Consider the following 22,646-nt stretch of genomic DNA (forward strand, 5'->3'; position numbering starts at 1 on the left):
CTCACTTGATATTTCCAGTGAAAAACATTAAAAATCATTTATGAACTGTATTGCTACTAACTTTTGCATGCATACTGCAGTTAAACTTCTACTCATACCCTTCCATATTTGCCCACACCTTTCCATTCCAATTTGGTCATCCCTAGTTCTTCCATTCTTACCTAAGGTAAAAAAAAAAAAAATAATAATAATTTTAGTAGCAACGTGAAACACTGCCCATCTAAGATTTGTAGCTAAGGATCATAGCATGAGCTGCGAAGTGGATAATGAACTCCTGCAAGTTATTTGCCATCATACAATGAGCTCTCTCCACCAATTGCCAACACGCTTCACCTGTGCTCAGCTCTCCCACCTCCTACCAGAGCACCTGAAGCTGCAGCTGCTCTTTTCAGGTGAGTAGCAAAGTAGCAGAGCTGAGTGGTGACCTCTGTCAGGCTTGGAAGAAGGGATGAAGAAGCAAAGAGGGTAGGATAGAAGAAAATAAGTGATGAGGTATTGAGTAAGAGAGACAAGGAAGAAAGGAAGCACGTAGCAGAGAATGCACTTGAAGGTATGTGTTTATATTGTGTATCTAAGGGTGGTTGTAGACTTAAAAATGTTAAGTGTAACACGAAGTAGTAGTGCTGGTACGGTCTGGCTCTTGCTGAATGCTTGCCAGTATCTTTAAGCATAAATGAAGAAACAAAAGTGCCCTGGAAAACACCCTGGTTGTTTGAAGAAATGTCATCAGTGGGAGAACTAAGCAATGTGCTGTGTCTCATTTAGAGTTAAACCTGTAGCAGGAGACAAGGTGGCTAGTATTAATGTTGCAGTAATGCTTGTGGTGTTTCCTTCTGTCTTGTGCAAAGACTTGTGGTATCAGAGTGTCTCCCTAATCTAGAATTAAAAGGGTCAGGAAGGACAATACATTTCTGTTTTATTTTAGAACTGACCAAAACCCCTAAATCAATTTGCAACTTTAATAGGAGATGTGAAATGGTGAATTCTGGTTAACAAAAGTGGAGGAAAGGGAGTATAATGAAACGTGTGCAAATACTGCTCGATAGTTAAAAACTGAAATTTGACCTGCTGTAAAATGATCACACAAAAAAATCTTTGGACTGTGAAAAGGAAATAGATTTTTGCTTAATCTTTGTGTTCTTTTCTATTTTCTATTCCATTATAAATTTTCTCCTGTACTATGCTAGCAGTTCAATGAATCAAACACCTCTAGTATCTTCTAGCTTTTGGGCCTTGTCCTATTTTTAATGACAAAATTCTGACTGAGTTGAGGTTTCACAGACAAAGCATTGGACTGGGAGGCCACATGGACTTTATTTCTGTTTCTCTTTAGGTTTCCTGAGGGAATAGAATTACTTTTCAGGTTATGTTATCCAGGTTTCTTGCTCAAATGTTTAATATATCTGCTCCGATTCACAGCACTGTGGAAAAATGTACTGACTTGGTACTTCAAAAAACTTAAATGGTACACCAGGTATATGCTTGTGTATATGCTAGGTGTATACTCGTGTATGCTTCGATGGTAGGCTCTCTACACCTTGATTTACCCACCCGTAGATTTAATACATTATACAGAGACTTATCAGGAATGCATTCTATAGATTTATCATTCTAAAACCATTCTGTCTATGAATGAAACCAGCTTGAGACCACTTCAGCCTCCACAACCAAAATTTCTTATGTGTGTGCTCTAACTCTGTTGTCTGGTACATTTTTAGTCTTACCAAAACATTTGGCTTCTACGTACCTTGTGCTCTCCAAGCTACCACTTGAGTGATTCCCACTTGTAATCACAGGGCAGATGGAGTGGAGTGAGGTTTTCAGCATCTTATTGAAACTCTGTCAGCTTCACCCCCTGCCATATTATTGACAAGCATTACTGCAGGAGGCTCCTGGAGTTTGCTGCAGTAAGGACTGTCACAGTGGAAATCAGATTTGCTTTATTGTTTCTGTTTCTGTCCTTTAGATCTCTGAATCCTTCTAGCATTTACCTCTGTAAATATACAAGTTTCTTTTTATGGAGAAAGAAGCCCTTAGCTTGTGTCATGTTGTTTTCCCAGGACAGTACATACATTTTGCAAGACAAGGACAAAGATTTCCATGTAAATGTATGAGGTGTACCTAGTCTTGACATATGCTTTTTGTGTCTCTTGAGATTCAGATCCTTTTCTGAATATGTGAGGATAATGTTAATACTCATACCCACTCAGGTTTTAAAAATGGCATTTTGCAAGAACTTGTTTTTGTGCTCCTCCTGTGTGGTCACTTGTATTTCCTGGGTAGTCAGTGAAAGGATATGGGACATGCCCTGCGTGGTTGGATGTTCCAGTTTGCTGTGCTGTACTGTGGGATTTTCAGCTGAAGGTTGGAGGAGGGCACAGTACCCCTCAGCCAGACCTGTCCTACAAGTTGTTTTAATTAGTTTGACAATCCAGCTGTCTAATTTAACGGTCTATCCTGCTAAATGCTTGGCAACTACAAGGTATTTTCTGAGGGCCTATTCCTAGTGATGGCAACGGCCTTAGAGTGGATTTTAAACGTTAATGCAGTGGCATTGTGAGTTTGCTTAAATGTTACTTAGGAATGGCTCTGGCTTGAATTAAAATTTCCTTCTCAGTTGGACTTTTATTTTTTATATTTTATTAAGTGACTTATGTGGGCTCTTGATTTCAGTGGGGTGGTTTTTGCTGTTTTTTAAAGGCATTTTGAACATCAGAGTGTAGGATTCATTGTGACATCCCTATACTGATGTTATGCATCTCTGTGTGAAACCAGACAAGAGAAAGTTAAATCAGCCTCTCCAGAAAGTTATTTGTGGAATTTAATAGGCTAAATGTAAATAGGCAACAGTTTTCATTATTGACCGCAATACAATGAGTAAGCTACTGAAGACTGTAACACTGAAGCCATGACACTGAAGATTTCTCACAAAATGGAGGAAGATTGTTTTTCAGATTCCAATAATTCCACTATCGAAAGCACCCTAAGCTAAACCAAACTAAATGCAAAATCTTTTTTAAATGCTTGTTTTTTCAATAGGTAGTTCTCCTGTGTAATTCAGGTATTTACAGGCCACATTCTGCACTTTGTTAGCTGGGTTGTACAGCCGCTACTGGGACCTGCACTGCACCTGCTGCAGAAGCAAATCTGATGGGCTGCTTTAGATAGCCAGGGATTCCCTGAGTATAAGAGCTTCTCTCTTTACAAAATCATGGTGCATTACTTTCAAGTACTTAATCAGGCTCCACTTGAACCTATGCCCAAGTTTTGCATCCTTTCATCTGATTAAGAGTCACCTCTTTTTGTTTATTTTATGGGTTTAATTTGATGGGTTCTAGCTTTTATGTTGCAAGAGACAGTGAGCAGTCACTCACTGCATCCTCATGGTATTAACAACGTGCATCCCACTCAGGTAAACAGGCTAAACCACACATAATTTACTCTAAGGCTTTTACTGAAATCCGTACATAGTATGAAGTTCTTATGTATTTAAAGTCGACTTGAATTTTTTTTTCAGGATATATTTTTTTAATAGTGAACAACAACTCCTGTTCTAATTTACACAGCTATGTTAAATGTTGTTTTCCTTTTTTTGTTCAGCAGTAGAAATACCTTTCCATCTAGGCAGTAGGGAAGTAAATATTTGTGCAGACTTTGACAGAAGAAACTCCTTAATGTCTGTAAGCATATAAACTGTAAACATATTAGTAAGCACTAACAGGGTTTTGTTATGTCGGCATTATTCTGGGGTTAATTCTTTGCAATGAATGTGTAATTTATTTTCTGTGATAGCAAGAATGTTCTGATTAGCCTTATGTCACCTGAATGAATTGTGGAATGTGAGGAAAGTCACTGCTCTGGGAATGAGGTAAAACCCAGTGCTGCTTTAGTTAGGGCTGTGGGTCAGATGTTTCATTCAGAAGCATTGCTTTGAGAAGCAAATAATGGATGCTACAGGGATGACATGCAAATATTATTTAATTGGTCAAACATTATTTTTAGGAAGACAAAGACGACATGTTATAACATAAATTTATTTCTGAACAAACTGCAACATTAAGAACTATACAGAGAAACTGCATCACGCTTACAACTTAGTCATGATATTTGTGCTTTGTAGGATAAGTAAACATTAATTCTATCACAGCAAAAAATTGATATACTGACAACTAACTGTATTTGGCTTAAAATAAATACACTTTCCCATTTATTAACTCAAAGCACTTTTATATAATACTTGGTGCTTTTTACTGACTTTCAGCCTCGGAAATGCTGAGCATTCAGTGTTACCACGCGTGTTGGTGTGAGTTGTGGATGTTCAGCAGTTTGTAGGAATAAGCCCAGTGACTGCACAATTAAGTTTAGTGTGTGCAACAAACTGACCTTTATCTCAACAGTAAAGAGACCCCCACTGTTCTGTATATGTTGCAGAGATGTAGAATTTCTCATGTTATTTAATGTTCTGTATTAGGTTTCACTGACAATTTGTTTCTCTCAACAAATGAGTGAAAATCATTCAACTTCATGAATGGTTTTAAAGATAAAATTGAGAATAATATGGCTCTTTTTCATAAATTATTTAAAACTACTTCAAAATCTTCAAAAATAGTTAGTGCAAAAGGATAGTTTTCTCTTCCCCCCCTCCCAAGTAATAGTACAGAAGCATATATTGTTATATGGAAAATAAAATCTCTTAAATATTTTATTGGGAAAGGCTGGTTTTCTATTATGCTATTTGGGAAGGGAGAGGCAAAAGATAAAGATTTTCAAAGAAATAAATCTCAGAAGAGCTTTGATGTGATAGGTTATATTTACCTTTAAATTCAAAACCAATCTCTTTGGCAGAGTCGAGAGTATCACTGAGCGCATGATACTAACAGATCATCTCAGCAAGAAGATGCTGTAGTATATCTTATCAAAGTTATATAAATGTTATAGCAATGTGAACTATCATACATAGTCCAAACACTTGCATCCAAAATGAACAAGCACGTGTGCTGAGATTTTAACAATCATTTTGATTTCTTAAAAATCTTAATTTTCATAACTTTCTGTCGAGGCAGCACTCTTTTCAGATGTGTTTTTTTTTTTTTACTTTATTAACAATTTACTTGATTAAGCTAGAACTAAAATAGTATTTTTTTTCACTACTTTTAACTCACGTGTAGCATGTTACATGGTGCTTTAAATAAAAGCACTTTGTGTAACACATTTACTATCATCACTCCCTTTAACCAGGTAGGGACACTGAGGCACAGAGGTGAAATGACTCGCCTGAGGTCACCTGGCAGGCCTGCGGTGGGACAGGGCTTCAGAAACCCGCTGCCGTGACTCCCATGACTCCCAGAGCTGTGCTCGGGGACATACCAGGCATAGAGATCCCAAACTGCACTGCCTCTGAGGGAAAAGAAATTTCTTTTAAGGGTACTAACTGAGATTCTAGATCTCATTTCCTTGAGAAGAATACAGGGATGGCAAACAGCTATGGGAGAGAAATAACTGCATGGAAAGAAACTGAAATGTGTTTTCAGTAGGCTTTTATTGTGCCATCTAGCTGTAAAGATCTGGTGTGTTCAAAAGTTTTTACCCCTTAGAAGACCTTGGAGGTTTGGTTTGGCTTTATTTATCTAGGGACATGGGTTTCTCTGTGCATCCTGGAACACACTCAGGTTCTAATAGGTAAACTGTACAAACATCGGTGTTGTTTTAGAACTGAATGTTAGCATACTATCCCATTTCAGCTGCTTGATTTAATCAAATTGATGAAAATGGATCTGATTGGAGATTTAAGTCTTTACTGTGTAGTCCATTAATTCAGAAGGCTAAAAATCCATCCCATCCTAGTACAGTACATCCTATAGCACAATATGTCAAGAGTCCCTCAGGATACAGAAAGATACAATACGCCTTGGTTTCACTTTGCTCAGTGCTCAGCTGTGGAACAGACGTGTGCTGTTTCTGTAGAGTTTGTCTGTCTTTGCTCGTTGTACTCAGTGATGTTTGAAAGTCAGAGCGTTACACAAATCACTGCTTATTTAAACTGGATTAAAACAAAAATGCCAACAGGTGAACTTTCTTAACCCAATTCAAGGAGCCAATCAAACAGGCTTGGTGTCATCTCTCTGCCTTCCTCACTGAGCTTGCAGTACTGCACCACAGCGTGAAAGATATCGCCAACCTTCCAGGACTTCCGTTGCACTAATTGCACAACATCTAAAAACTAAATTAGAGGAAAACAAACAAAAAAAAGCGATAGCACTTAGGATTTGATTAGCACTTTGCTAAGGTTTTGTTAAATGAATTACATGCAAACAGCTGTGAGACCATCCTTATGTACAGTGCTCTATCAGCGAAAGCGAGAACAGTGAAAGTGAGCTTGCTACAGAATCAAAACCTATCAACAACTCACTCTTAAAATAATGAAAATGTGGCTATCCATTTCACAGAAATATATCCTCCTTCGTTACCATCAGTTATATTTTAACTTACATTTATGTTTCTGTATTTCCACCCAGTGTTTCAAATATTCAAACAGTACTGGTGAGTGTTTCTGGGTAAACTGTCACACGAAGACTTTTGCCACAGTTGTGGTTGAATCACGATTAGGGTCTATATTTGCCTGTTTTGTTTAGTCTCCGTATAAATCAAGGGTTAAATATACATTCTTAAACAGCTGTAAAAAATCCTGAATTTTGTCCACTTTGTACTTAATAATGGGCTTCACAGTGTCACGCATCTGGTCCCACTTTTTTTCAGCAGCATATAAATGAAAATCAAAGCTTTTCATTTCCTTGAATTTCACAATCAATATCTAATTAGCTTGCTCCTTCTACATTTCCAGTTTTAAACGACACAAGAAAATATTGTGTCTCTAGTTCGTGTAGCTGTTTGCTATTTACATACTGAAGCCTAAACTTTTAATATGTATTTTAACGATACTTAATAGGCGCACGATTTCCAAGAGCACTGTTGTAGGCAGGATGTGCTTCATTATTCTCTAGTGTATTTTTGCAATTGAATTAACTGTTTGCCAAAGCACATGGGTGAAGCTGACAGCTGTTTCTTTAATTAGATGCAATTTGGACTGTTGATGCTGAATGCATTTTAAATTATGTTTGTGATTCCCAAATGCGTGTACTCAAGAAAATCAAACAATATCCCTGCTACTCAAAATGATCTTCCCATAGACATTATTTTAACAGATGAAAATACTGATTTGTAATACTTTTTTTCATTAATTGATTTGAATACTGTGACACATCTCATTAGCTTTAAGGCTTGAACCAATCTTTCTGACCTTGGAAAAGGTCATTCTGGTTATTTCTGAAATGTTGTAGATAGCATTTAGTGGTGTCTCCAGCAGATTGTGAACTGGAATAAAATTGCTTTTAGGCTCAGTAAAATTGCTTTTAGGCTCAGTAACTTCAATACATCATAACTGTTACTGCGATTAAAGTGAATTAATATTGTGCCCAATTCTGTGAACACTACCTTTTCAATTCTGTTTTCCTGAGATTTTTTAAAATAGATGGTTGGGATTCCAAGTTCAGAAGCAGCTATCCACTGCAGGGTGGCTCGAAGCTCTGCGTCAGGGCATTCTGGTTCCAGATCAAAATTTATCACCAAGAGGTCCTTCTGACAATTGGCTGTTCCCACTGAGAGCCCTGAAGTACTTTCTGGAAAAATAATTCCAACAGTTATTGTGGAATTGTATGTATTAACTTCAAATTGTATGCTGTGATTGATAAGGTTCAACTTACCCTCTGTATTTTCTGTCTGTTCTTTAAGGAAAACCTTTTCTTCTACTAATTCACTTAGAAACAAACAACAACAAAGCTTGTTAGTGATATTTAGGAACAGTCTACAACACTGCGTCATGATGGACAAACTTCTCCCCCAATGTAAGACCTAGAAAACTGCAAGAAAAATGCTAAACAGGATAAAATAATAAAAGGCTGAATATATTACAGTAATTTAATCTGTAAATCAGGAAAAGCCATGGGAATTGCAGTGTTATTCCTGTGATATGATGAAGTACTTATACCAGTTGCACTACGTGTTACATTTTATCTGCGTATCTTTGCGGTTTATGTAATGACAAAGAGAATGGCATTATGGTAAGATGCAGCAGGTCTTGTAACCTAGGGGGAAATACTGAATTTCCAGTGTCTGCGTTTTGCAGTGCTATAGTTGTTGGGTGAATTGTTTTCAGTTTTGCTTACTAGTTTTATTAATTTATATTAACTATTATTTTTTAACAGTTTAACTATTTTTCATAGCTAAACACAAACATAGCTATCAATGTCTTCAACTACTGCTCTTCTCAAATATATTAGCTGTTTGGATAAACAAATTCTGCTTACACATTGCAAAAATTTCAAGACTTCTCTTCTTATGTTCCATTTTTCCTGTTAAACTACAAACCCTGGCTACATTTTCACTGCTTCAGCTTCCATTTCTGAACATAATGTCCACGCTCCTGTACATGTGGCAGGAACCTGTAAATTCATGTCTGATGTTAGTTCTGGCAGTCACTTCGTCAGTACTGCAGAGTTAGCACTTAGGTGTTCCTGGACTGTCCTGTTCTGTCCTCAGCGAAGGACAGCAAGACATCGTTTCCCACATGGGAGGATGCTACCCTTACCACGCTCTTTCACAGGCTTTCAGAATCTCCCCCAAGGCTTCAAAGGACCAAGCATATACACACACTCGTGTAGTGGTTACTGCAAGATGTGGAAGAATAAAATGGCAGTATGCAGTCTATGGTTTGTCACGACAGAATCATAGGTGCCTAATAATGTCCCTTCCATCAGATTTTATTTTACCAGTGTTCTGTTTGATCAGCAGATGTATTCTGGGCCTTGACTTTGATTTGTGGAAGGACGAACTGCCCTGAGTGGTGGTGCTGTGTTCCCCAACATCTGTCCTGCCAGGATCTCGTGCCTGTTGGCTAACACCTGTGAACAGCCACTGAAAGCTAATGAGGAGTTGGAAGTGTATCACTTTAATCTTTGGAAATGTCAGGGAGAGGGGTGACCTTAAGGAATGTGTGTAGGAGGTATCGCTGCCTACTGTTAAGATGGAAATGTTTTAACGAGGTTAGTGTCCTGATCCAGAGAGCATGCATGCAACTCTACAGAAATACAAATGTCTGGGTTTCTGACAAAAAAAAAAAAAAAAAAAGCTTCTCAAAAGCAGGATGGTTTGTTGTAGAATAGCCTGGTAATGAGCTATAAAGGTCTTCTGATATAACTGACTTCACAAAGTTTCTGTGTTCAATATGTGATCTACAGTCTGTATGTACTCTTCTGCAGTGGCCATGCCCTGTCTTCATCGTGGCATTCACCAGCTGACTGGTACATATCATGTTTCAGGGTACCAGCATCTTCAGGCAAATTCTTACACATCTCTTGACAATTACTTCGTATGCTCGATAGAAAAACACCCTGAAACAATACTTAAGACATAACTTAAGCCAAATTACAATAATAATGCCATATATATATATATTACTTTAATTGATCTTTATTTGCTTGATCTTACTTGCTCTTACATTAAAGTGTTGGTAATATTTGAAATTTCTCAGAGAAGAAAGTTCACACAGTGTGAAATGGATGCTCAGAAGGCTGTCTTCTAGGCAAAACAGTTGGATCCATATTCTCAAGAGGTTCACCTGGGTGGGCTTTCCTGTAACTTTTCACTGTCTAATGCTTCCACACTGCACAGATACCTACTTGTGAGCTTTTCTGAAACTAAGGGCAGGCTAAGCAGCAGGTGCAAAGCAGGGCTTGGCGCATTTTAGATGGTGTAAATGATTTGCAGTTAAAATTAGACTAAACATCAAATCTCACTTCAGTGACTACTTACTTAATTATAGGAGAAGGTGACATGTTCTCCTGATAAATTTCCAGGTCCATAATGCCAAGACTGCTAGTTGTACTGCTGTTGCCATTGCTGACAAAGCAAAAGTTTAAATATTAGTGCCAAGCTGCACTGAACACATCTCTATACATTTTTTTTTTCTGTACAAGTAAAGTGAGGAGGCAGTCCCCTGTTATACAGAGTTCCACAAAATCAACTGTGCTCAGCAAGTGTTTCCCAGAATGCAGCACACTAATCTGCTCAAAATAATGAATTTTTTATTAAAATAATTCTAGGCAGATCGTGTATCAAGTGATGCTGTGAACTGAAAAAAATCATAGACTGTCTTCTTGTGAATAGCTTATGCAATGAACATTCAGTTTCAAACAGAAAAACAGTCTGCGTGTGTCCTTGAAAAGAAAGATTACCAAGCATAGAGATGTCCTGGAAAAACTTGCAGAGACTCAGATACAGATTCAGAATGTGTTGAGTTAAACCAAGGTTTGTTTGTGTGTATGTGTATATAGATATAGGTACGTGTAGATGTATGTATATATACACACACACTGAGGTTGCCTATTATACTACTTACCTGTTGGCTGACTCCATGCCTGTAACCAGCAGCAGTTTCAGCATATTACATCCTACCCTATGTACTGTCAGGGATCTGAGGCTGCCTCAGGTAGAGTGATGGTCCCTGATGCTTCTGGCTACTCTGAAAGACTGAGACTTCAATTAAAAAGCCAATGCTCGTTGGGACCATTAATACCTTGAAGTATTCTTTGGCTGCTTCAAAAGGATGAAGTATAAAACCTAAGAATACTTGGAAAAAATAGCAATGTTATAAAGTGAACAGGTACTACATGTTTGACAGTGAACGTTTACACAGCTGTAATAGTCTGATGAACAGGTTGTGAATTTGCTGGCTGCTAGTCAGTTAGCATCAATGAATGCTGTGCGTTAAGTAAACTTGAACCAATTAATTTACACTAGAAATGCAGATAATAGTATTATTCCTTACATCTGAGGTATTGTCTAGACAGTTCTTTTCTCCATCATTTTTTTTTTTCCTGAATCAAGGTCAGTCTGCCATGCATTCAGACTTCAGAGACAATTTCAGTTTCAATGCAGAACCAAATGGCACAATGCATTAGCTCTCTTATACCAAAGACTTCAAGGGTTGATACTACAATGAGATGAATGTTCACCCATTTTTTTCAATGAGCCAACAGTGCTCTCTGACAGACTCTTCTACCTGCTTTGTTACCGTAGTCTTCCCTTCCTGTCTTAATACCCAAGAGAAAGAAGTAATTACTTGACAATATTTTTTAAAATCTGATTTAAGATCAGATTTAAGGAGGAAAAAAAAAAACTTGGAAAAAGGTAAGAAAAAACCTTGCTCAATTTGATGTTGTGAAAGGGCTGAAGTCAAACTAACATTTGTTTGTGCATACTCTAAGGGCTAGGTAACACCTTTAAACATGTCCTGGCTAGAGTAGGAAAACAAAGTGGCACAGTGCAGTGGGAACACTGGAACTTATGCATACTAGGGGCAAACTCAGCTATCCTTTTTTGATCCAGTTCCCTGTGCTAGTCTAAGCAGATCAGGGTGCTATCTGTGCTCTCATTATACGGATACCTGGTGGGAATAGCAGTCTTATCAGTTTTGGCTAAAAAGATGTCATTGTTTTGGAAACAGTAGCAAATAAAGCAAAGATCATAGCAATTAGCTTGCCTTGACAGCCCTTTCACTGTAGGATGGTGCACTTGCATGGGGCAAGGAAGTGCTTTCATGGTCTGAATGTAACTGCTCACCAAACAAAGATCTGGCAGAAAATGAGGATGTGGCTCTTATTTTTTTTTATTTTTTATTTTTAAATGAGATGAACTGTCACTAGGCTTTCTTTACAATGTTCTCAATATTGAGTTATTGCCCCTCATTTCCAACATATGGTTATCAAATCATATGCTTAGTTGACCAAACCATTATGTATACTGAGAACAGATAATAACGGTACCTCAGGGATCGTTCACTGAGTTGTAAGTAGCTACTTGTGTCATCTGGATTGTCCTCATCGTTGGCCAGCTGGGACCAGCTACCAGTGCTTTCTTCACTGCTGCTGAGATGGTTTGGAAATTCTTCAGCTGTTTTTGTCTCTCCTGGTACTTCAGCATCCAGTCTGCTCTGAGCGTTCTTGCTGGTAGGATGATAAGGAAGGCATATTGATAATTGTAATATAGGCAAACAAACTACTACTGCAAATCTTCAGGCAATGCTACTCATTAAAGTTAACTGAGCTGCACAAACTGTACAGATGCAAGAGACTGGACAAACTTATAAATTCATATGAGGAGACTAGTTCAACATATGGTCTGGGATGCTCTTTAAAAATGGTCTTCTTGTCGGTGCTATAAACAAATACAAAGCAAAATAAGCCATATGTGGATATATGCACAGAAAAGGCTTAACTTGTACAAAAAGAGCCGCTTGCTGAATAAATTTATTGCTTAATGTACTTTGGTCAATGAGTGGTGGAAATATGGGATAAATATTAGTGCAGGATGACAGCGTAGCTCGAACTACATATAGGCACTAAATTTCTGTCCTGATGGTGGGTGAAAAAGTTTCTTGACAAGGTTTTCTGCCTGCTTGATGTGATCTTTTATTTTTATTGGACCATTGATTATAGTTAAGTATGTTACATGTGTATGTGAACGTTTTCTAGCTAGGGGAGGTAATCGAGAATAAAATCTGGATCAAAAATTATCCTTGCCTGCTCTTCTAATGCCAGTGGTAATTCTTAACAGTGAAGAGATGGAGCATGTTGAGTTCTGTTCAGATTTTTATCTGTATGTTCAGATTTCTCCAGTTTCTGGTGTATGACAGTAGTGTTAAACTTCACAAAATATGTTAATCAAGAAGTAGAAATGCATGGTGTGTATATATATATATATATATATATATAAGAAGGTCAAAATTGTTATAATAGAGTATAAGAACAGAAGACAGTATTATCCTATCTAGAAGTGAAATAATAAGATGAAATCAGATATATCTAGTTCCTGTCTGAGCTGTGCAGGATCCCAGATTGGAGAATGAGTGCATTCTCTACTATGGTATTTTTTGTTGTAAACCTGACTCAACCTGACATGAAAAATACCAACACATTGCACGGCATCTTCACTGACAATGCTACTTTCTAAAGGTCTCTCATTTCTGTTTTGTGTACGTTTTTCTGATTTGCTTGAAACACACTTTGCTTTATTTAAATGCAGCGGAAATTTTCAGAAAAGTTTTACTGAATGCATTTCAAATAAAGCCACCTATTTTAAAGCAACACAGAAAAGATCTACAACATTCAGATATATCATTTATAGCAAGTTAGCAAGTAAAAAAATAAACAAACAAACAACACCTTCCATCACATGAGACCACAACGTGCTCCACTGGCTACACAGACACACTTAAACCATACCCACTTCCTTAACTGCATGTTGCAGGAAGAAAATTTTTGTGAGGTGATATACTTAGAGCTTTTCCTACAAGTATAGCTGTGCATTCTGTAGCAAGTCTATGACATTTCACGCTTTTTTTTTTCTTAGCAGAACTGACTCCTACAGATATCCACATTCACATACCCTTGCACGGATCACCCTATCATACAAGCAAGCCTCCAGCTCTTCTACCCTGTGAACAGTGTAGATTCAAGAAAGGTCTGAAAGTAGGAAAGCATTGTGGGTTGTGAATCGCTAATGACTTTTTGCCTGCTGTATTTCTTAGGAGCTTTGTTGCTTTGGTTGTGGATGGATAAAATAATTTTTTCTCTTGGTAAGTTTGCAATAGGTAGAAACCAGATTGATTTTGAAGAATACAGGGTTAGGAAAAAATGGTTTATAAATCTTCATACTTGATGTATGCCATGCATGCATGCATGTGTATATATTTGTTGTATATATACACAAATGAAGAATAAAAGCTATAGTTAAGGTAATTTTTCACAGGCAAACTGTGCATTGTGAGATTTACCAAAGGATTTTTGCTATGCAGGCAGAAAAGTATATAATAAAAAATGCCACCTCTTTCTGGGTGATCAGAAAGAATTAATTGCTGCTGCAACAGTGTAACAGTTAAAGCAAAACTAGTTTTGTTAATATTTACTGGATGGTCTGTTTTTGCAACTCTGTGATTTAAAAAAAAAAAAAAAAGTCGTACTTGCAACTCGCTGGAGGACCCCTCTGAAAGTGAGAATTTCTCCAGGCTTTTATCTGTAGGTATGTCTAAGGCGTCCTGAATTTGGTTAGAGCAAGAGATCAACCCCAAAATTCTATTGTCCCCAAGTAATTAACTCAATTAAGAATATACTAAGATAAAATCACTATGGATATCTCCATGTGCTGTGCTCTCACTCTGGAGACAACTGAGAAGTTGCTGTGCTAATGCTGAATGTTAGAGAGAGAGGCAGCCTCCTATACAGAGAGAAAGGCGATGTATTTGCCCGAGGGCCTTTGAACTACAAGGCAGTCAACATCTGTCAAATATCCCAAACTGTCATCTCTGACCTCTTGGGTACAAAACTCATCATCCTGAGCAGGGTAGCAGGGTAGTGGTTCTGTCCAGAGGGTATTTTAATACAAGGCAGGTAGCATCCAATATAAAGCCCAAAATATGAGATTTTTTTGGGGGGTAGCAACCTTATGGGAGCACTTTGGGTTCGTTTGATTAATTATGCACTTATGTGACAGACCAGTGATGCTTTTTGATAACAACTATATGTCTGCTTGGTATTTTGCCTGGAGTCCTGTGTGCCTGTACCTATTCTTCCAAGTAATTGCACGCAATAGGAGTAGTTCAGTGGATCAAAGCAAGTGGTTCTGACGCCTGTTTATCTGTTACATGTTTCAGGGTTTTTACTTCAGCCTCTGCTTGGTCCAGATGGCCCTGCCACAAGTGGTTCAAATCCATGTGAAGAATCACCAGAAGCTTCCCCTTGCTAGTTGGGGGACGAGCACACCTGGTTCCCACTTGCAGCACAGCTTCTCATTGACATTCCTCCCAAGGGAATCTGCTTTGCATGCTGCACACAGAGCTGATGCATAGAAATGGGAATGAGTTGGTTCAGAACTGCAAGGCATTGCCAAAGAAAAGTGCTAATATAGGTGTAGCCTCTGGGTACTAATTCTGCTCTACCAGTCCTATGACTTTAAACTTTCAATAGGCACTTTGAGAACTCTGCATCAAACATAGAGGAAAAGCTGTTATTAAAGGGCTCATAAACTGTGCAGAAAATAACTTTATTTCCAAACAGTCAAGATTCCAAATAGGCAGATTTCTAAATGTATCTTATTAAAAGCAGGTTGTGTTCCAAGGAAGATGAAGGTTAGTGGGGGAGAGTCAGCACAAAATAGAGAGACTATAGTAATTACCCACCTAATTGCTACCATACACAGGGAAGTGCATGCTTTCTCACTTCCAGCAGAGCTTTGTCAAAAGCCAAAACACAGCACTGCCTAGCATAAAATGAGCTACAAAATGGTTTTGAACACTAGTTTCTGCACTCTTTCTAGCACTCTGAGATAACAGAGTGCTGCGATCCTCTGAGTGATTGGCAGCTTAGACACCGTTAAAATAACAAATATGATTAAGAAGTATAGTTAAAAATAGGCAATACCTTGAGAGACAGCTTTGCTCTTAACCTCCTAACATCCACAGTAATCCTTTGTGCTTGCATGACACTCTCACACAACAGGGCTTACCCTTTGCCTTAATCAAAGTTTAGATTCCTCAACAAAAGGAGTATAGATGCAAGGAGAGGGTGTTGGGCTGTGCTACAAACTCCACCAAATGAAATTTTATTCTCTTCTCTATCTGAATTCTACCGAGAGGTTGAACTCAAGTAGTTGAGGGGTGCTTTTAATTTATTCTCCCCTTCCAGTAAAAAACTTTTATTACTTATTCTTCCAGACTGTAAACACAAAGCTGAACCTCAAGCTTTTGGAAGCCTGGTCTTGTTTCCAGGTACGCAAAACGTTGGGTACATAAGCAAGCACAGGAGAGAACTACAGCTCAAATTCTATCTTCTGTTTTATACTAATTCTGATTTTTAGTTTTGGATTGAGATCTCAGCCAGTGTTAAATGAAAAATCAGACTTCGTCCATCTCTCCTTTCTTGACTATGGAAGACCTAGTGTGAAAGGAAAATTTTACTTGTCTGTGTGGTATTGGATTTGAAACTTAGAACCATAATACTGTAATATTTAACAAAAGTTTGTTCCACATACCAGCACCGTGATGTATAATTTGGTAGTTTTATGTAGTTAGAAACCTGCAGTGATAATCTATCCTGTCTATTTCTCCAAAAAAAATCCTCTTCATCTTCTCCCTTCATCACAATGTTTACTGGGAAATTGAACAGCGAAGCAATAAGCTGATTTTCTGTTTATCACCTACCTATTCAGTAAGGAACCAGAAACTGTGTGCTTCCCAGCATAAGCTTCTGGAGGTTTTTCATTGCTTTGATGCTCCTTTCCAGAAGAGTCATGTGAAGTTAAGGACTCAGAGTCTTTATCTGGCTCATCTCGTTGATCAGTTTCTATCTGAATTAAAGGCACTTCCCTGTGCTGACCTGCAGGGAGGCATCCAGGGCTCTTCATCTTCTCTTTTTTCTCATCCAAATTTATTTCATCTCTTTTGGGTTTTGTTTGAATCTGAGTTGTGCTTTGGGGATATTTGCTTTCCAACATATGATCTTGGCTCATAGAATCAAAGGAATCCTGCTGGACAACTATTAAACTTTTACCACTTTCAACAATATTTGCAGCCAGTCTGTTTGCATATTGTTCCACATGTGGTGGGGAATCACTGTGAAAGCGATCTGCCTCTGCAACCTCTGCCTCATCTGCTATGATTTTGTTCTTGCGCATTAGAGATTCAATAGAACTCGCCCACGTCTCGTGAATCAACATATCAGTGATCTGGTCAGTCTTGCATCTTTGGTACAGGCAGGAATCAGACTTGCAAAGACCTGAAGAAGCCACAGTACTGACTGGCTGTACGCTTAGGGAATCCCGGTGATGCTGGGCAAATCCATCTAATGAATTTGCCTTGACTGGGATGTTAACTGTTAGTCTAGAGCTGGATGACCTGGTGTCAGGCATAGAGGATTGTCTGAAGCAAAAAGGTGATCGTAGAGAGGGTGGTAGCAAACTGCCACACCAGTCCTTTGAATTTCGAGGGGAAGATAAGTTATCTTTGTTTTCCTTCTCTATTTCTCTTAGCATATACCTATAAAATTCTTCTGTTATGCTTTCTGTACTGGACTGTTTGGATGGGCAACTTGGTCTTACGTTAAGGTGACCATTTTTCTTGGCTACTTGTTGCAAAGCAGAAGTTAAGATGTTGTTTGCATTTTTTCCTGCATAGTAATCCAGTAATAAATCAAAGCCTCTTCCTTCATTTTCCATCTGGTTCACCATAAATCTTGAAAATTCATCTGTAATGCTTTCGCAGCTAGATTGCTTTGAGACAGAACTTGTCTGGCTCACCGATTGACCAAAGGTGTTCATTAGGCCTAAGGTATTGACAGAGGCTTTGGAATCTGCATCCTCCTCTGGGATGCTCTCACAGCTTGAGGCCTTGGCTCGGCTCCATCTGTCACAGTGCAGCCTGTTCCTGGGATGGTTTGGACCTTGCCAGATGCTATCAACCATGGAGAGTTCAGTGAGGTTCATGATCTTTGCAGCCACTTCATTTGCAAAGATATTGACAGAATCTGGTGCATCCTCAAGGTTTATAGATTCATCTACTACCCGATTCATCAACTTTTCCTTTAGCTCAGGATGCTCATCTGTCTTCCTTTTGATCTCGCTGAGCCTAGGTGCCCTGTGCTTCCGAACAACTGAGCTATTAGCATGGGTTTCCTTTTTCCTCTTCATGGTTCTGCATGACAAACTCTGGGTCACCAGATACTCGTTGCCTCTCTTCCATGCACAGAACCAGGGTTGCTTTCCATTTGAGTTTTCAAGACAAATGGCAGCTATTTCTGTTGCCATAGAGACCACTGTTTCTGCCAATTCTTCTGCAAAATCTGTTATGCAATATTTATCCCTTGAATGTTTCACCTGGAGCACAGGCTGAGAAGGAAGCAAGACATGACTTCCTAACAAAGATAAGCTAACTTGGACTTCATCTTTTAGCACAGCATCACACTTATGCTTCAGCTGGTTATCTGCATTCACAGCGGCATTGGAAGACTGTTGTTCTTGAACACCATGCCTGCATTCATTGTTTGCAAAGATGTTTTCTCTGTCTGAAAATGATCTGTAGTCTTTCTTCTTCTGATTGCTACCCTGATTTGGGGATTTGTAACAGTCTCGTGTGGTTCTTTTCAGGTATCTTTTCTTGGGAGATGTTTTTGCAACAAGCCCATTATGCCCAGTGGCTCTGCTTAGTTCTGAATTCAGTGTGGCACTTTCCTTGCTATTTATATCTCTCATGTTAGTTTTCCTAGTGCCTGTACCATTTCCAAGTTCTTTGGTAGCACTGTAACATGTACCAAATGACTTAACAGCAGAATGATCAAGGGGTCTGTGTGATGTTTCATGTGTGGTTGCCTGTGTAGGCCATCCTTCCACTCTTGTTACTTTCTTGGCTTTTGGGCTGTCAGAAAACAGAGGAGAACACTCTTCAACTTGTCTTATGTCATTCATCTTCTTGCAAGTGAAATATATCACATTAAAAAGCAACTCATTTGCAGTCTCCATGAAAATGTCTTGTGTACTCGAGCTGTTTTCTGAAGGGGGCTGTAGCTGTCTCTTCTTCCTAACCTCTTCGATAGAATGACGTAGAATAATATTAGATAAGTTTTGTGCAAGTTCATCCCTGATTACTCCATCAGAGTGTGGAATCTGTGGCCTTGCTGCTGTTTCAATAATTCTTCCATTCATGGATTCCATAAAATGCCCTACATTTTTGTATGTATTGGGTTTTGTCAAAATTGTTGATGCCTCTTTGAGAAGTGCCTCTGCAATGCTATCATTCAGCTTCTCCATGCTGCTTCCTATAGCTATGCTGCAATGAAGAGTGATGGCTGCAGAAGTCTGAGCTGCAGGCAGCAGACCACCCGAAGTTGCAGGGTACTTCTCTTCCTTTGCTTCCCCCAGTCCACAGACTGCTACAGCACTTGCTACCTGAGTCATGCCACACAGCGCAGATGGAAATGAATATTCTGTACCAGCACAATCCTCAAGTAGCTGTGAAGATGCCGTCTGTGTCTCTTCATTATCTACTGCTCCATTTTTGGAGTCTGTGGTTTCTTGGTCCTGTCTGAACTTTTCTGCAGCCTGCGGACTTGAGATGGTTCCAATGACAGTCGCTGCACACGCCAAGGCCATCTCCAGTGCACTCTGGCTTTGCCCATTTGCATGTTCTTCCTCGAAGTAATCTGAAACTTCAGCAGAGCTTTCTGATTCAGTCCAGTGGCACACATTTGGGAAGGCAGACCCTGGCCAGTCAGACACATTCTCACAGCTGTCTGGACTTTGCACTATGACGATCTTTGGAAGTTCATTCCATGATCGGGCAGCAGACACATCTTCTGACTTGCAGGAGCTCCCCACAGAGATGCTGACCGCAGCCTCCTCATTAAAAGTGGGTTGAGACTGTGACAGTCTGATGAATGCATCTTGCAGAACAGATTCTGCTAAATTTGTGGCATACTGACCTGTAGATGCTTGCTCATGTTGCCAGGGGGGATCACTTTTCCTACCACCTGCACATTCCTCTATGTCTACCTTACTGATGTGTTTTGCTATGGGGTCATGAAGAGGCCCCAGCTCCTCTTTAGCCATTTTGGTTAAAGATACATCTTCTAATACATTAACTGAGCAGGAGTGTTCAACCCCACTAGTCAAATTACTGGTACTGACAGATGGTGTAGCTGTTTCCACTAATTCCTTCTGCCATGGGATTTCCTGGTCTGGTTTATCTTCAGGTTGTGAGATGCCATCTTCAGCCGCAGCATTCACAGCTTCAGAGACTCTAGTAGCTGTATTTTCTTTATTAATGGAATTTCCTTCCAAAATGAATGGCAACCTGGCTTTCCTGTAGTGGAGATTTTCAAATCCTTTTCCTTTATTTTTTTTGATATCTGAAGATGATTCTGAAACACTTATTTTTTCATGGCCTACTAAAAGAAAAGTAAGGTATTAATCTTTGCAGAATACTCTGGAACTTTAAAAAGAAAATGGTTGTATAACTGTCTAATGCATTACTGCTCTGTAAAACTGCTGTACAACCACGTATCCTTGTCTTTGAAGAAAAATTTAAAGTATGAATAGCCATCCGTTTTCTAAATTACAAACAAATATATGCATAGATTAACACTGAGTACAATTTCTGTAAGCACTGCTATGGCTGTTCTGTAATACAGAATTATGCAATAGCAGAATTATGCTCAGTCTCATTGCTTTTACCAGTTTTATACTCATCAGCCTCGTTTTCCTCCTCGAGGTGCTCAGATGCTGTGAGGAAATCTTCTTCTATTGAGGACACTGAGCAGTTTGTGTCATCCTCAGGCTTTGAGACATGAGCTTCTATCTGCAGCTGTCTCTCCTGAACAAGCTCAAGCCCAATCAGAAACTTGTTTATTTCAAAGATGATGCAGCTTGCACTGTTCTTCCTGTTCCCCCTTGCACACTGAACCAAGCAGACATCTGCTAGCCAAGGACACTAGAGGGGAAAAGAATCTCAAAGAGTTATTTAATTAAAAGCAAACAAACAAACAAGCTTGTTTTAAGCATCCCTCCATCAAAATCTCAGGAATGTTCTGTTGTGAAGATACAGTTTGTCATTTAGAAATTTGTAACACAGTGTGCAGTCAGATATATGCCAAAATAAGACCGCTTGGATCAACATCTGTTAAAGAAGCATTTTAATAGAGAACCCAGTTGCATCACAGGGGTGTCTTTATTTTGTTGAAATAACCATTATTTTTTTTCCAATCAATTTCTTGTCTTAATGACAGTGTTACTGGCTTTAAACTATGTCAGAGTTAGCCACCTGACACACCGTTATTACAGCCCTCACGCCACCCAGTATTACCTGTCTCTGGAGGGAATTGTTTGTGGGCATGAATTCCGTTTCAGGATAATTTCTGCTGAAACGCTTGTTTTGAAGGCAGCCCTGTACATACTGGCTGGTGAGATGAAGAGCAGGTCACCTTTAGATGTTCTTGCAAACTATTTTAAGATAGTTTTATTTTCTTTGTTATCTCTCTCACTCCTTATTTGCCCAAAGCCCTGTTATTTCAGACCAGCATAACCTCCAATTGCAAACGTGCAATGTGGTGAACCTTTACATAAAAGATGTCTTAGCCAGAGAGGCTGTATAGTTAAGCAGGAAGTTGGGCAGAAACTGAGAAAAAAGAACTCTTGTTATCCTCACTTGATTGATATTAAACCTGTTGGATGTTTATACTCCCTCAAAGCTAAGTTGATATCTCTGCATGGGACTGTGTTTGTGGTACAGATATACTCTGAAGCAAAGCCAAATTTTTGCAGCTTGTGAGCTTTAACTCGAGACCCCCAGGAAGGAGACAGCCTAAGTGTAACCAACTCTGGATCAAGATTTTCAGCTATGTAAAAGACACCCTGGACTCCCTGTGCATTTGCAGAATACCTAACATAACGCAACCCCATCCTAGGAATGGGTGTGAAAGCAAAGTAGAAACTCAGTAATAACAGTGGGATGATTATTTTGTTGGAACTGCCTGTTTTATTAGCCTACTATTCCTTTACAACTGAAAAATGTGTCTGAACAGAAAACCAGATATGTTAGCCTGTTAAAAGTAAAATACAAAAGAAAGAAAGATTTAATTTTTTTTTTTTTTTTTTGATAATAGCCCCTCAGGAATTGTTACTGAATCAGACCTAAGCATATGCTGTGTTGTGAGAACTGTTATTAATAACAGATGCAGTCTTAGAGCAAACATTCCCATGCTGTTTCTCCAGTCCTTGGTTTGCAGGGCCATGCTTGTGAAAGGGTGTAAGGATGATGCAAATCTCCTTACAAATAAAGTTCTCTGGAAAGCCTAGCAAATATAAGGGCCAACATAGCATTTGCTTATCTATTCAATAAATCTCTCTATCTCAATGCAAAAGCTCTACTCATCTTACAGAAATGTAGGTTAGTTTTTATTTCTCTGTTACCTACCGTCTGTAAAAGCTGCTAGTCCCAATGGCCGTGTTCTTTTAGCACTGGGCTGACTCTTTATTTGGGAAGCAGTGTTATCGCTGTGTGTACCACAGAGGCTTCCCCCCAGGGATGCCTGGCTTGGCACCCCCACCCAAGGCTTGTATGCTTTTCTTTCTAAATCTTTCTCAATTCAGCCACTAGTCACAAGTGGCAAGGAAGCTCTATAATCAGGTAATTTCTCTCTTTAATGAGCATCTCATTGGTATAAAATAAAATAGCTAGTGCCTGCTTCATGAAGATTTATGTACACAAATCAGCAGTATCAGTGGAAGAAAGTTTTCTTTTTTTTTTTTTTTTTTTTCCTTCCTGCAGTTACCTGTTCATTTTAGAGCCAGTTGGACAGTTTTGTACTGCAGGACACATCTGCAGTTTTAATGAAGTGGTTTCCAATTCATGCTTAGGCAAATGAGATCATAATCGGACCGGAAATACCAAAGTATTTTTTGTTATTTTTCTTTGCACAGACATGAAGAGAAAGAAATAACAAGATAAAAGTGGAAAGGAGTAATATTTTTTTTTTTTTTTGAAAAAAAAC

At 38.8% G+C, this 22,646-nt stretch overlaps 1 protein-coding gene and 1 long non-coding RNA gene across 11 annotated transcripts in view; one reads left to right on the forward strand and one right to left on the reverse strand.

Moving 5' to 3' along the window:
* The first annotated feature begins 1 nt into the window (after nucleotide 1).
* The window catches only part of LOC137860988 (uncharacterized), a 196,984-nt gene continuing 174,339 nt past the window's right edge, over nucleotides 2-22,646 (forward strand). The window contains exon 1 of the long non-coding RNA XR_011099299.1: nucleotides 2-550. This is a non-coding gene — a long non-coding RNA (uncharacterized lncRNA). The remainder of the gene's footprint in view (nucleotides 551-22,646) is intronic.
* Nucleotides 4,019-22,646, reverse strand: part of SPHKAP (SPHK1 interactor, AKAP domain containing) — a 98,066-nt gene continuing 79,438 nt past the window's right edge. For 8 of the 10 annotated variants that reach the window (XM_068691863.1, XM_068691859.1, XM_068691865.1 and 5 more), the window contains 7 exons: nucleotides 20,332-20,587; nucleotides 16,310-20,045; nucleotides 11,880-12,059; nucleotides 9,868-9,954; nucleotides 7,761-7,813; nucleotides 7,492-7,676; nucleotides 4,019-6,220 (listed from right to left, as the gene is read on the reverse strand). In XM_068691863.1, coding sequence (XP_068547964.1) covers nucleotides 6,077-6,220; nucleotides 7,492-7,676; nucleotides 7,761-7,813; nucleotides 9,868-9,954; nucleotides 11,880-12,059; nucleotides 16,310-20,045; nucleotides 20,332-20,587 — 4,641 coding nt within the window. In that variant the 3' untranslated portion in view covers nucleotides 4,019-6,076. The remainder of the gene's footprint in view (nucleotides 6,221-7,491; nucleotides 7,677-7,760; nucleotides 7,814-9,867; nucleotides 9,955-11,879; nucleotides 12,060-16,309; nucleotides 20,046-20,331; nucleotides 20,588-22,646) is intronic. The other 2 variants (XM_068691857.1, XM_068691860.1) reach the window with 2 other exon arrangements.

The sequence above is a fragment of the Anas acuta genome, chromosome 9 (assembly GCF_963932015.1).
Source record: "Anas acuta chromosome 9, bAnaAcu1.1, whole genome shotgun sequence".
In the NCBI taxonomy this organism is placed as follows: domain Eukaryota; kingdom Metazoa; phylum Chordata; class Aves; order Anseriformes; family Anatidae; genus Anas; species Anas acuta.